The 12,816-nt window shown below is 43.5% G+C and overlaps 1 protein-coding gene across 4 annotated transcripts in view; it reads right to left on the bottom strand.

The window, feature by feature from the left end:
* Window positions 1-12,816, bottom strand: part of LOC148028309 (uncharacterized) — a 185,535-nt gene that overhangs the window by 128,333 nt on the left and 44,386 nt on the right. For 2 of the 4 annotated variants that reach the window (XM_087690114.1, XM_087690116.1), the window contains exons 2-3: window positions 5,461-5,580; window positions 5,165-5,277 (exon numbers count right to left, since the gene is read on the bottom strand). In XM_087690114.1, the coding sequence (XP_087546240.1) occupies window positions 5,165-5,277; window positions 5,461-5,580 (233 nt within the window). Of the gene's footprint in view, window positions 1-5,164; window positions 5,283-5,460; window positions 5,598-12,816 lie in introns of those variants that run through there. The other 2 variants (XM_087690115.1, XM_087690117.1) reach the window with 2 other exon arrangements.

Here is a 12,816-nt window from a genome sequence, read left to right as displayed (position 1 = left end):
TATTGGAGAAGCAACCATTGTGGTAGCATCAAGAGATGCCTAAATCTTGACCTCACGAGGGGAAGCCTCCATGGCAGTAAGAAGTAGGGCTCAACTAAGAGAGAACATGGGGCTAGCATGGGACAGCTGAAAACTGTGCCTCCAGCTGTGTCAAGTCAAGTGGATACCTGTAATTTTAGTCCTAGACTGACATAAAAAACTAGCACATAGGTGCTAGAAGAGATTAGAATCTGTATATGGGTCATATTAGCTTTGGTGCTAAGCTATGAATGAATGCAAAGCTAAAGGAGAAAATGTATGGCAAAGATGTATAGCACAAGAAGACAGAGAAGAGGTAAAGTCCAAAATGTACTTAGCCTAAGGACAAGTAGCATACATTCATGACTCAATTAGCTATAGAGCTAAAGATGGAAGAAGTGGAGACCTGATGCTTAAGCTGACACCTGCTGCACACATTAGCTGCTGTTGACCATCGCCTGGAGTTCTTCACCTCTGCTGATTGGTCGCTGCCTTGGTCCCCTGCTCTGCACTGCTACCTGGCTGAGTGTCCGTGTGGGCTCTACCTCTAGGTGTCCTTGACCCCGGCGTCAACCTCCTCAAAAATTGGCACCAGTCCTATGACTCCACATTCTTGTATCTCATACCTTGCTTTTCTAAAGGTTCTTGTGAGCATTCTTTTGCTCTTCACGGAATCAGTAATTTGTGCATTTTAGCCCACTTGCCCACATGGGTAGATGGATCATGTCCAACCCATCTAGTCTGGTTGCACAGGGTCTGGACATTTCAAAGTTATCATTGCCTATGCAAAGAACGTAGAACACTGTCCAAAAAACATTGCTTGAGGCCAACAGGTCACATGGAAGAAATACAAAGGTGACAGCCCTGTGACCTTCGTGCTAACGAGATGCAAACTCATCCTCTTGCAAATCTTGTAGCCACCTCTTCCCGGCCAGTGCTTCATTTCCTCTTCCCGGCCAGTGCACCAAATGAAGAGCACCCTGCCACGGCACCATGAGAACTACGAACCGGCTAGGTAGAGGCTGCAAATACATTTGCTGGCCACAAAACCTGCAAGAAAACTCTCCTTCTTCTCACCAAGAACCATGCTCTCCAAACACACAAGAGGAAGGCACACAAGAAATTGAGAGAAAGTCTTCCATCCTCACCCTCTTCCTCTTCCTCACTCTCCATGAGATCTTGCAATGAAAGCACAAGAGAGGGAAACAAGAACAAGAAGGCAAGTGTTGTGCCAAAATGAGAGAGAGAGAAATGAACCGTGAGAGGAGAAGATAAAGGAAGAGAGAGGGTGTAACCACCTCAACCTCCCACCTCCCCAAATCCCACGGCTGCAACCACCTCCTTTTCCTTTCTTGAATTATAAAATTTGCATACATTGGCTAAGGTCTAAGGACCTTTCAATTTTTTGAATGAGACAAAAGGTGTTTGACCTTTCCTTTCCTTTCAACATTTTTTAATGTGAGCCTTTTTGACTACACATTTTACATTGCTTCATATTTGATTTTTGACAAAGGGGTACAATTGCAAAGTATCAATTTTCAAAAAGTTGTTTCCATGTGAGCACATTTTTGTGCCTATATTTGCACTGATTTGGGGGTCATCATTCCTCCCACGCTTAAGTGTGAAGCGTCCCCGCGAACAAAATTGAAGAAGAACCACAATCAGCTTGGACAAATCTTCATCTTCATCATTAGTCTTCAGTCTTCATTTCTTTTCTTCAATCTTCTTTGAATTGTCATTGGATTTGGAGGGAAATAACACACAAAATAGATCACAACTAGGACGTTGAGCCTAGGTTATAAAGCACACCAAACAAAACTCGAAAAATAGGGCTCTTCAACAATTTTGCATACAAGAACAATTTCACACTTAGGATAGAAAGAAAAAGCAACCACATCATAAAGCTCATAAGGAAAACCCGAAAAATATATAACCGTACTGCATACCCTCACAAAAGATATGACCATGATGTATTCCACCCAGTTGTTTTAGAAAAGAAAAGAAAAGGAGGTAATATTAAGAATAAAACAAAAGCTAGAAGGAAATTTATGGAAATACTTTGTGTATACTAGAGAATAGGCTTGGTAAAAGAAGGTGTGACTTAAGGTTTAGAAAAGTATGCATATGAACCATCATCAAGAAGGGATTTGTTCAAAAGATTATTGATTAAAGCGTGAATTTTGGATGGATAAGACGATGGAATTGTAACAGACGCACAGACGAGAAGAGAAGAACTTGAGGTGCAGATCAGAGGGTCGCTTGATCGTTTGATAGGGGCAAGAAGGTGTCGCTAATGAGGCATAAGGCATGGATCCGTCTATCTGGGAACAGACCCAACACCCCTGGCCTCACCAACAAAGTTGTAGGGGCGGAAGGTCTGGTCGTAAGGCCCCCAAAAGCAGTCGTCGTCCATGGTATCAGAAGCTCCACGTCCATCGGCACAATGCAGGGCACGTGAGGCACAGCCCACCACTGGCCTCGTTGAAGTAGATGTTGATGCACTCCAACTGCAAGTCCGAGTCGCCTGTGTTGCACCCGTTGTTCTCGTGGTGAGCCATGAGCTTGGTTCTGTGCTACACCTTCTTCTTCAACGCATTTTTTTTTTCAAGTAATGCAGCATGCTGTGAAACTCATACATGATAAGAACCCCATAAAATCTGGAATAGAGAATTGACAGTTCACGCCGCATTGTCTCCCAGCCTTCACCAGAGTTAATTAGCCGCCTGGCTTTCCAAATAGCATGATAGGCAGATTAGGAGTAGATTAGGCACGGAAAGATTGAGGGTGAAGAGCCGAAACCCACAGCCGACTAATCATCTTCTCTTGATCATATGTCTCACAGATTTCCAAGAAGTTTCCGCCTCTCCATAAATCCTTCCGTCTTCTTCTTCTTCATCTTTGTACCTTAAGGTCATAGTTGAACTAAACTCCTCTTCTTAATCCTTGTAAATCTCTTCATGAGAATGCAATCAAAACTGAAGACCTTCGTGCTAACGAGATGCAAACTCATCCTCTTGCAAATCTTGTAGCCACCTCTTCCCGGCCAGTGCACCAAATGAAGAGCACCCTGCCACGGCACCATGAGAACTACGAACCGGCTAGGTAGAGGCTGCAAATACATTTGCTGGCCACAAAACCTGCAAGAAAACTCTCCTTCTTCTCACCAAGAACCATGCTCTCCAAACACACAAGAGGAAGACACACAAGAAATTGAGAGAAAGTCTTCCATCCTCACCCTCTTCCTCTTCCTCACTCTCCATGAGATCTTGCAATGAAAGCACAAGAGAGGGAAACAAGAACAAGAAGGCAAGTGTTGTGCCAAAATGAGAGAGGGAGAAATGAACCGTGAGAGGAGAAGATAAAGGAAGAGAGAGGGTGTAGCCACCTCAACCTCCCACCTCCCCAAATCCCACGGCTGCAACCACCTCCTTTTCCTTTCTTGAATTATAAAATTTGCATACATTGGCTAAGGTCTAAGGACCTTTCAATTTTTTGAATGAGACAAAAGGTGTTTGACCTTTCCTTTCCTTTCAACATTTTTTAATGTGAGCCTTTTTGACTACACATTTTACATTGCTTCATATTTGATTTTTGACAAAGGGGTACAATTGCAAAGTATCAATTTTCAAAAAGTTGTTTCCATGTGAGCACATTTTTGTGCCTATATTTGCACTGATTTGGGGGTCATCAGGGGAACAACCTTTGCTAGCATAGTATGCTAGAAAAGGGCCTCTTTGATCAAACCTCTCTTTTGGTGGAATTTATTTGAATATTAGTACCCAATGTACAAAAGGTGACTCTTAAGGTGTTGGCTCAAGTAACTAAGTTGATGGCAAAGATTTCCATGGTCACAAGTAACACAAAATGGGATGGGGCTGGAGTCCGAAAATGACTCCATTGTACACAATTAAGTTATTAAGTTTTAAGTTTTAACAAGCAAGTTTTCTGATTTGAATACACTTATTTATCTAGATTGTGTTAGAGAAATTGGTCAACCTATTCTCTCAGATACACTAATATTTGTAACAAGCTTAGCACTAGGGAGTTGGAACAACTAATCTCTTGTTGTTCTAACTTGCACATAGTACATACTACATACTACGGTATATGCATGAGATGCCTATGGCTGGAAACATATACTTGGTACTTGAGTCCATAAGTTTCAGCATCTAATAATTCATGAATTAAAACCTTAAAATAATCTTGTAACTCTCAACTTTAAGTTTTCACCTGAATATAGATCATCGTCACTTTCACTTTAGAGGCTGTGTTTTTGCTGTCACAGACAGCTGCCCTATGGCTCAAGATCATCGTCCTGCTCCTGCCTCAAACACCCTCCTTCATTCAGTAACAGCTTTGTTTTCAGCATCTTCTATGGTGTTTGCTGCCTCTGCATCCATTCATCCTTCATCATCAACGTCGCTGGTTTGCTGCACTCAGGATCCATTCTCAAAGGATGACACTCTTTGATACTCTCCCTCTGCATGCTCTCACGAGAGTCAGTGGCTGTTGGACAGCTAATTTAGCCTACATTTGTATCTATTTCCTCAATCACCATTCATTCATTACAGCATTCATTCGTCTTCTTCTTCATTTGCATTCTTGTCTGAGCTCAGTGTGTTAGATGTGTTGGTGCAGTCTATGTTTCTCCTCTGCAAACCCTAGTGAATCCTCCCACTTCCTCTGAATATCATAACCTAAATCCAGAAAACAAATTGCTCCCCTACCATGGTAGCAACTGGTCCCCACCATGGCAGCAACTTGCATGGTAAATCTCTCCAAGAAAGGGCACTCCTCAATCCCAAGGTACGACTGCACTCTGATCACGCAAGGGGCTGCCTCTCTAAGATATTGATTGTAAATACTAATACCTCACTGTCTATCATCTAAAAAGCTAGGCATTGTTGTATTTTTAATTTTTGATATGACAATGGATCCCAATACCAATGATGCATGTTAAATCTCATGACACATTCTAGCCTTTCTTTCTGATTTTCAATAGATTTATGAAAGTTACTACAAGGCCTTTGGCATCTGGAAAGTGAGCAACAGATTTCCAAGAAAGAAAGTTCCTAAGAAACAGCTAACCAAAGATACAACACTACGTGAGGCTTTTTCCAGGAACAAACAGAATCATTGTACTTACTGTGTGCCTACAGCCACCATCTGCTGCATAGAATCCAATGCACTTGCACACACCGTTGATGGGATGCCATGATGTGAAAGCAAACATGGTTGTACATCTGTCTCCTCCAACAGCTGTTCTGAAAACAGAATCTTGTCAAATGCAAAAACAATGTTGTGGATTAAAACCTTAAATATCAACTTTTACCATTGTACAAGAATTCTTCACTTAACAAAACAGAGACTCCCTTCTTTTTGGTACAGCGGTCCTAACAGTCACCCAAATGAGAAATAGTACAAAATTGCCTAATTCATTACCCTTTTAGGCACTGAGAAACTTGTAGCTGAATGAGAGAATTCTATATCAATTCCACCCTCGAACTCCCTTTGGTTCTGTGTTGAATTACATGATTTGGAAAATCCTTCCCAGCAACGCTTCTGGATAAAAGACATGACTGTGAATGTTGCACGGAGGAAAATTCACTTAATTCATACAATAAATAGAGACATAGCAAAAAATTACTGCAGATGAAATCAGGAGTTATTCCAATGACGTTAGGCAACAGAGCAACAAGGGTATCTGAATTAACATGACTAGGAGAGAAGCTATAGACAGTTGTGAAAATTTTTCTTTACAAAATGCATTTATGTTCCTTTCATTCATAGACAGCAGATGCTCTTCCGAGAAAGCAATACTGAAAACTAAGATGTCTCCATATCTTATAAAGTCTTGGATTCATCTGGCCAGTCCCCAGATGGTGGGCATCAACTCCTCCATAAAGTGGAATTGATGTAAAATGCATGTGTGCTTACAAAAAGCTCGTCTAAGCTCAGGTAAGTACCCTACAAAGAAAGTATTTTCTCAAACAGTTTCTTCCCCCTCCTCTGCTTAGCCACCTATTGGACTGCAAAGGAGTTTGTACATATGACTATATCAGCTGGAATCAGGCATTATTTGAACAGCCCTAAGTGAGGTTATGAAGAGGCAATTGTTGTTTCACTGAACTCCTGCAATGATCCCATGTTGTTAGAAAAAGACAATCTTGTGGGAGGATGAAATTTACAGTGGGCAGCTGGGCTTACGAGGCAGCCCAATGGTCTTTGCAGCATCTAGTTTCTTTTTCAATAAGTTCATACAGGAAATGCTTCTTGCAACAGAAGGCAGTTGCAACTAATTATCGTATACATCATTTATATCATTCAGATAATTATGCCGTAAATCTATGACCCCAGATCTGGCAACTGTTTTCTATACCTCATTCAGGTGACAGTGTCATTGTGGGTTCAGCCCCCATTCCTCAAAGACACTGCTACTGGTCACGTGGCCAGCTGCAAACTGCCTTTCTGTAAGAATCAAAAGAGTCCCCAAAAGGGGAAACTGGTACCCCATGCTTGCTTGGCAAGATACGGCAGAGAACACCATATTCTGAGTTTATTCCAATTACCAGCACGCCAGCTAAGTCGAAATAGGAAGAACTTATAGTCACAAGTGACAGAAGCTTGCAAATGCATCAATTAGCCTTCATGGTGGAAAGACACTACAAATGCTCTTCCACCGAAGAGGGGGGGTAGGTCATCCTTTAGAGACAACCTCAAACTATCAGCGAAGAGGCCTGCATTGTTGGGTTTTCACTTACGCCTACGCTCACAGAGGAGTGTCCGTGATCAATAGGATACTGGGGTACTTTTTACTCTTAGTACGAGAGGTTTTTCCCCCAGACTTATTGTCTTATTTCGTATGTGCTTATGTCACACACTTACGGGCACTTATTGTGTTCAGGTGTGAACACCCCCTACAACCCTAAGGTTTAAGGGTTGTACTTTGTACTTTCAGATAACACTCTTTCAGTCTATTGCATTGGGTGTCTTGCTCCACTCTCCACACTGTCTACTGCACTCTGAGCTGAACTTCGATCCTTTCTCCATCTCATATTTGGTATTAGAGCTGAGGTTCTGCACAGATCAGCTCTGCTCAACCTCCAGGAGTCCCGGTTCAGTACAGATCTGCCCCCTATCCACTATCAGCTCTGGAGCTGCCCTACTCCTGTGCAGTCAGCCAGCATCACTTTAAAAGGAGACGCCCTGGGTCTGCCTTCATAAGCCCCTTCAGCGCTGCCTACGTCTGCTCCTGCTGACGCTCCGGGCCACACAGCCTCTGGTCCACCCGCCCCTGACAACGCCAAGCACCGCCTACGTCAGCTCGTCTAGGAGCGCCGCCCATCCTCCTGCGACTCCTGCCTTGCGCCGCCACTTGGTCCCTGCGTCTTCAGCCCTCTGCGCAGTCCGTCTCCTGCCCCCGTCCGCCTATGCAGTGCCGCCTAAGCCTGTGCAGCTTATTTCCTTTCTTCAGTTAGTCACTTTGCTTCTAGAGGATGAGCAAACAAGAAGAAATAGTGGTGTGGATGTCATAGCCTCTGAGCAGGCTTTTATGGCTAGACAGAAGGGCAAAGGCAGCCAAGTAAAGAATGCTCCGTAGAGCTCTCGGACTTCAAGCACCTCACAAGGAAGTTAAAAACAAGGGGGCACGCAAGCCAAAAAGGGCAAATGCCATTATTGCAAGAAGCCAAGCCGCTACATCACTGAGTGCAAAAAGCGCATCACCAAGGAGGAGGAGGAGTTAGGAATGTCTGTTTCTAATGCTCCTTCCACTGCTACTAAGTCCACGCCCTTTGTTGCAGACAAGGCCTATTGCTTTTACACATGCAGTTATGATACTTCTTGGGCTGATCGAGCATTTAGCTCTACTGAGGATACAGACACTTGGTTTTTTTTACAGTGGTGCTTCTAGGCACATCACATCTCACAGAGATTTATTTGGTTATGTTGGTGCAGCTCCAATTGGCAAGTCTGTACAGTGTGCCAACAATGCATCATACCCTGTAGAGGTATTAGGGAGATTGTGCTCACAGCCATTGATGGCTCTATTCTCCGCCTATAGGATGCTTTGTTTGTGCCCGATATAAAGAAGAATCTGCTCTCTATTTCTTCTTTGGCACGTTGTGGATTGCAGTTCACATTTTATGATGACAGATGTATGGTGAGAGACAAGGAACACATGACTTTGGTCTTGATTAGCACTTTATGTCATGGGTTATATGAGTTGGATGCTCTTTCAGTTGATCAGTCAACGTGCTTGGCATCCACTCTTACTCCTGCTATAATACAGGCAGAGTTATGGCATGCTCACATGGGCATGTGAACTTTGGAAGCTTGATGCTCTTACAGTGTACACAGATGTTAGACAGATTACCTCTTCTAGAGAGACCTCCAGAGCACTTGTGCAAAGAATGTATTTTGGGCAAAATGCATTGGTTTTCGTTTCCCCGTAATGTTGCTTTTAGAGACACACCCAGGTTAGAGTTAGTGCATTCAGATGTATGTGGGCCTATCTAGACAAAGTCATTGGAAGAATGTTACTATTTGTGACTTTTATTAATGATTTTACTCAATTCTGCTGGGTCTACTCTTTGGTGAAAAAGTCAAAAGTGTATGATGCATTCTTGGCTTTTGTTGCACTCATTGAGAACCAATCTGGCTATAAAATAAAGACTCTCCATTCGGACCGAGGGGGGGAATATATGTCCTCTATGCTGAATTCTTTTTTGAAGTAGAAGGGCATTGTTCATCAATTCGCTACTCCTCATACTCCACAGTGAAATGGGATTGCAAAGAGGAAGAATTGGTCACTCGTGGAGATGGCTAGATGTATGCTGAAAGCAAAGAGCTTGCCACATTGTTTTTGGATGGAAGCTGTAATGTGTACTTGCCATGTTTTAAACAAATGCCCCACCAAAGCATTAAAGATACACCTTTTGAGGCTTGGAATCATAGTTACCAGGAACGGGGAACGGGAACGGGAACGGGACCCCCTGGAACGGGGGGAATGCCCAAAGTGAGGGAACGGGAACGGAGGGAACCGTATATATATATATATATATATATATATATATATATATATATAGAGAGAGAGAGAGAGAGAGAGAGAGAGAGAAAGAGAGAGTCAACATTTGTCTTAGAATCTAGAGAGAGTTCCTCTGGCCTCGGCCCTTGCCAAGCGTCGCATCTCGAATGGCAATTGTTTCTTCTGTACCACACCGGCGGAATCGGCCCGACATCGTTTTCTCTCTTGCCCGCTCGCCAAGAATATCTGGTCAATCTTGTCGCACATTTGGCGCGCGGTGGTGGGGTCCTCGCTAACTCCTTTCGACTGGATTTTTGTGCGCCCGAAGTATCCCACACCGCCACAGTTGCATGTGAAGATCTTATTTCACTTTTTCAGATATTGGGGATGCTAGCACATTTGGACCACGCGCAATGCTTTTCTCTTTGATTCGGCCTCTAATGTACCGCGACATATTGCCAGGCTTAAAGGGCTCTTGCATTGGCAGCTACATCTCATCCGACACTCCGACTTGCTCCCTCGGGAGGATTTGCATCCGTGGCATATGGCAATTGCCTCTGGGTCATTGCCATGATTGGTGTAACCTTTTTAGTGCATTACTACGGGGATTCCCCACACGTTGGCCTAGGGCCCTCGTGTCTCTTGTAATCAGAAAAAAGAGAGAGAGAAAGAGAGAGAGAACCTCTTCACATGATGGCTTTGTGTCATCATGTATCTTGTAATCAAGTAATCTTGTATTTTTTTCGTAATTAATACAATTACCTTTTACGAAAAAAAAAGAATCTAGAGAGAGAGATCATATCAACCATAATTCATGAAATTAGACTCTAGAGACATAATAATCAAGTTTCAACAATAATAAAGATTCAAAACATTGTAACCAGCAATGGATTGTCGCATTCATAATTCAACATTGTAATCAACAATGTTGCATAAGTCCAACTGGTAACAAGTGTGCATTGCAAAAACACAAAATATGCACTAAACTTTACACAAAATATGCACTAAACTTTAAAGCCTAAATAGTAAAGATCTAAGTTACAAGAGCTCCAATTTCCAAGTCAATACTCTAAAGTTCCAAAAGGCTAGCTACTAAGTGCTCTGATTCATGGAAGATGGCTCCACTATGCCTGAATGCTCATCCTGTTGAACAACATCCTGCCCATCATCATCACCATCATCATCAACGTCATCTTTTTCCCAACATATAAAAGAATCATCCTTTGCAATTAATGTACGAGCTAGCAAGCAAAGATTGGAGCTCACATAAACTAGGTCATTCGTCTTCATTGTACCAAGACGATTTCTCTTCTTTGAGTGAATGTGATTGAATGAGCTCCATAGTTGCTCTAAACAAGAAGAGCTAATTGTTTGGCTAAGAATACGAATAGCCAAACTCTGCAACTCTGGAGCTTCTGCCCCGTAGTCCTCCCACCATAAAGCAGCCCCAATATTTATCTTGTCCTCTAGTGCATCCTCTGTACCAAACATCCCTAATGTTTACCGATATACAGAGAGCTGATTTTTAATTTTGCGTTGCATTTCACGGCTGGGATAAAGCCTTACAAGCAATGTGTTCCAAGCCTTGACCACCTCAAGGTCTCTTTCTTGCATCTTTCCTTGAAACTCAGGATCAAGCACATATGCTGCAGCATGCATAGGAGAGTCATACTCATTCCATCTGTTGATGCATAACTCCTTGATCTGCTCATACCTATCTGCATTTGGTTCCAAACTCTCCAACCTCTCAATCATGCGATCCATACCTTCATAGATCTTCCCAATGCATGGATCCATGCCATCTGCAAGCCTCAACATGTGCATAATAGGATCAACCATTTGGTTGGTGCGATTAACCTCATCCCAAAAATCTCTATCAGAAACATATGCATTACATAACACAGCAGTAGCAGTGGCAGCCGCAGTCCAATTTTCATACTCATCACTAGCAAATAGCTCCCTAATTGCACCTTTGCAATAGTGCAATCAACCAATCATAAGAAAGTTATATGCAAATTGTGTATCCGAGTATTTAAGAAGTTCTTTGTCACTTCTCTTGCGAAACTCAGCATGCAAGTACTGATGATTACATATAAATGTGATAATCTTGTTGCCTTTCGCAACAAGAGATGCAATCCATGGCAAGTTCCCAATATCCTTCAACAAGTTATTCAAGCAATGCGCCATGCATGGACTAAAGGTGATATGTGGATACATTGCCATTAAAATGTTTCCTGCTGCCCTGTTTGTAGGTTCACCATCTGCCACAAACTGCACTACATTTTCTGCCCCAACAGCCTACACTGCCTCGCACCACTCGGATGCCAATACATCTGCACCCTTTCCAATCTCTGAAGCATCATGACTACCAATGAAGTATGCATCTCCACGAGAATATGCAACAACACCATGTATGGACCTATGGCGTGTGTCACTCCATCCATCTGCTATCAATGTCACTCCATTTCTTGCCCATTGATTGCGAATATTTGCTGTTGCAATCTCTATGGCTACTTTCTCCTTTTGAAGCAATGTAGTCCTGATAGTTTCTGATGAAGGGGGCTTATACGTGGGTCCATACTCTGCAATCTTTGTCACCATATTTAAAAAATAAGGTGACCTGGCTGATTTGAATGCAATATGGTCATGGTAAAAAAAGCATGCCACTGCTGCATCTGTTTCCTCTTTTTTCTTTGGTTCCCATGAAGTGTGCAATGAACTCTATTTAACACCACGACCTGTTGCCATTGATGGCCCACGAGAAGGCTGCGTAGCCACTAATCCTGGTGGTCTTCTGCATGAAGCACCATGCCCTGCTGGCCTTGGAGTCCATGTTGTTGGATCCACTGCTATATTTGGCGTCCTCCTGGCATGTGAATTCCCCAAAGAAGTGGCTATGCGGTCAAGTAACTCCTGCCTTTTCTCAATTGATACATTGGTGCAAAAACGCACCTCTTTCCCCTCCTCATGTAGAAGATGGGCTCTCACTTTATCAGCCCCACTAGTGCGAGCATAAGGGCAAAGTTTGCATTTCCAAGGGCGAGCCCCTCCACCTCTCAATGGCACCCCTGCATCTACCTCATCCCACCATGACCAAGTAGTGCTTCGACTTCGTCCAGTTGTTGACGAAGTACCTGCTAAGGATGATGAAGATCCCATAGATGTCAATGCTGCCATCTATATAGAAGTGACAAATAATCAGTAAACTTCAATGAAATTACAGAAATTTGCAGCCAACATTTCAACATCCATGCGTCAAAGTTCAATGAAATTGCAAAAATTTCAACCAAAGTTGAAAGTCTAATGAAATTGCAGAAATTTCGACCAAAATTTCAACATGTGTATCGAGAATCTAGATTCCTCGGACCTCACCTAATCGCGGGCGGGAGTCAGGCCAAGCAATCTATAGAGGTGTACCGTGTGTACACACGACGTAGGCGGGAGAGGCAGGTGGGAGAGTCAGGTGGGCAGAAGTAGGCACGCCCACGGCCTTGGCAAGGTAGATGTGGCAGGCGGAGCAGGTGAGTGAAGCGGAAGTAGGCGGAGGAGCAGGAGCAGCGGGAGCGGGAGCGGGAGCGGGAGCGGGAGAAGCAGGAGGGCGACAGGCAGGCGACAGGCGAGAGCGGGCGACAAGCGGGAGCGTGGAGAAGCAAGCGGGCGACACGCGCAGGTGGAAGAGTAGCGGGCCACAACAGGCGGGAGTAGCGGGCTGCGGGCGACTTTTTTTTTTATTTAAAAATTACCTTGGCTGGAACGACCGTTCCAAACAGGGA

Source organism: Lygodium microphyllum, chromosome 12 (genome assembly GCF_053477565.2).
Source record: "Lygodium microphyllum isolate KBCC chromosome 12, Lygodium_microphyllum_v1.1.10, whole genome shotgun sequence".
NCBI lineage: Eukaryota > Viridiplantae > Streptophyta > Polypodiopsida > Schizaeales > Lygodiaceae > Lygodium > Lygodium microphyllum.
Note: the sequence above shows the minus strand (reverse complement) of the source record. Positions and strands in the feature narration are given on the sequence as shown.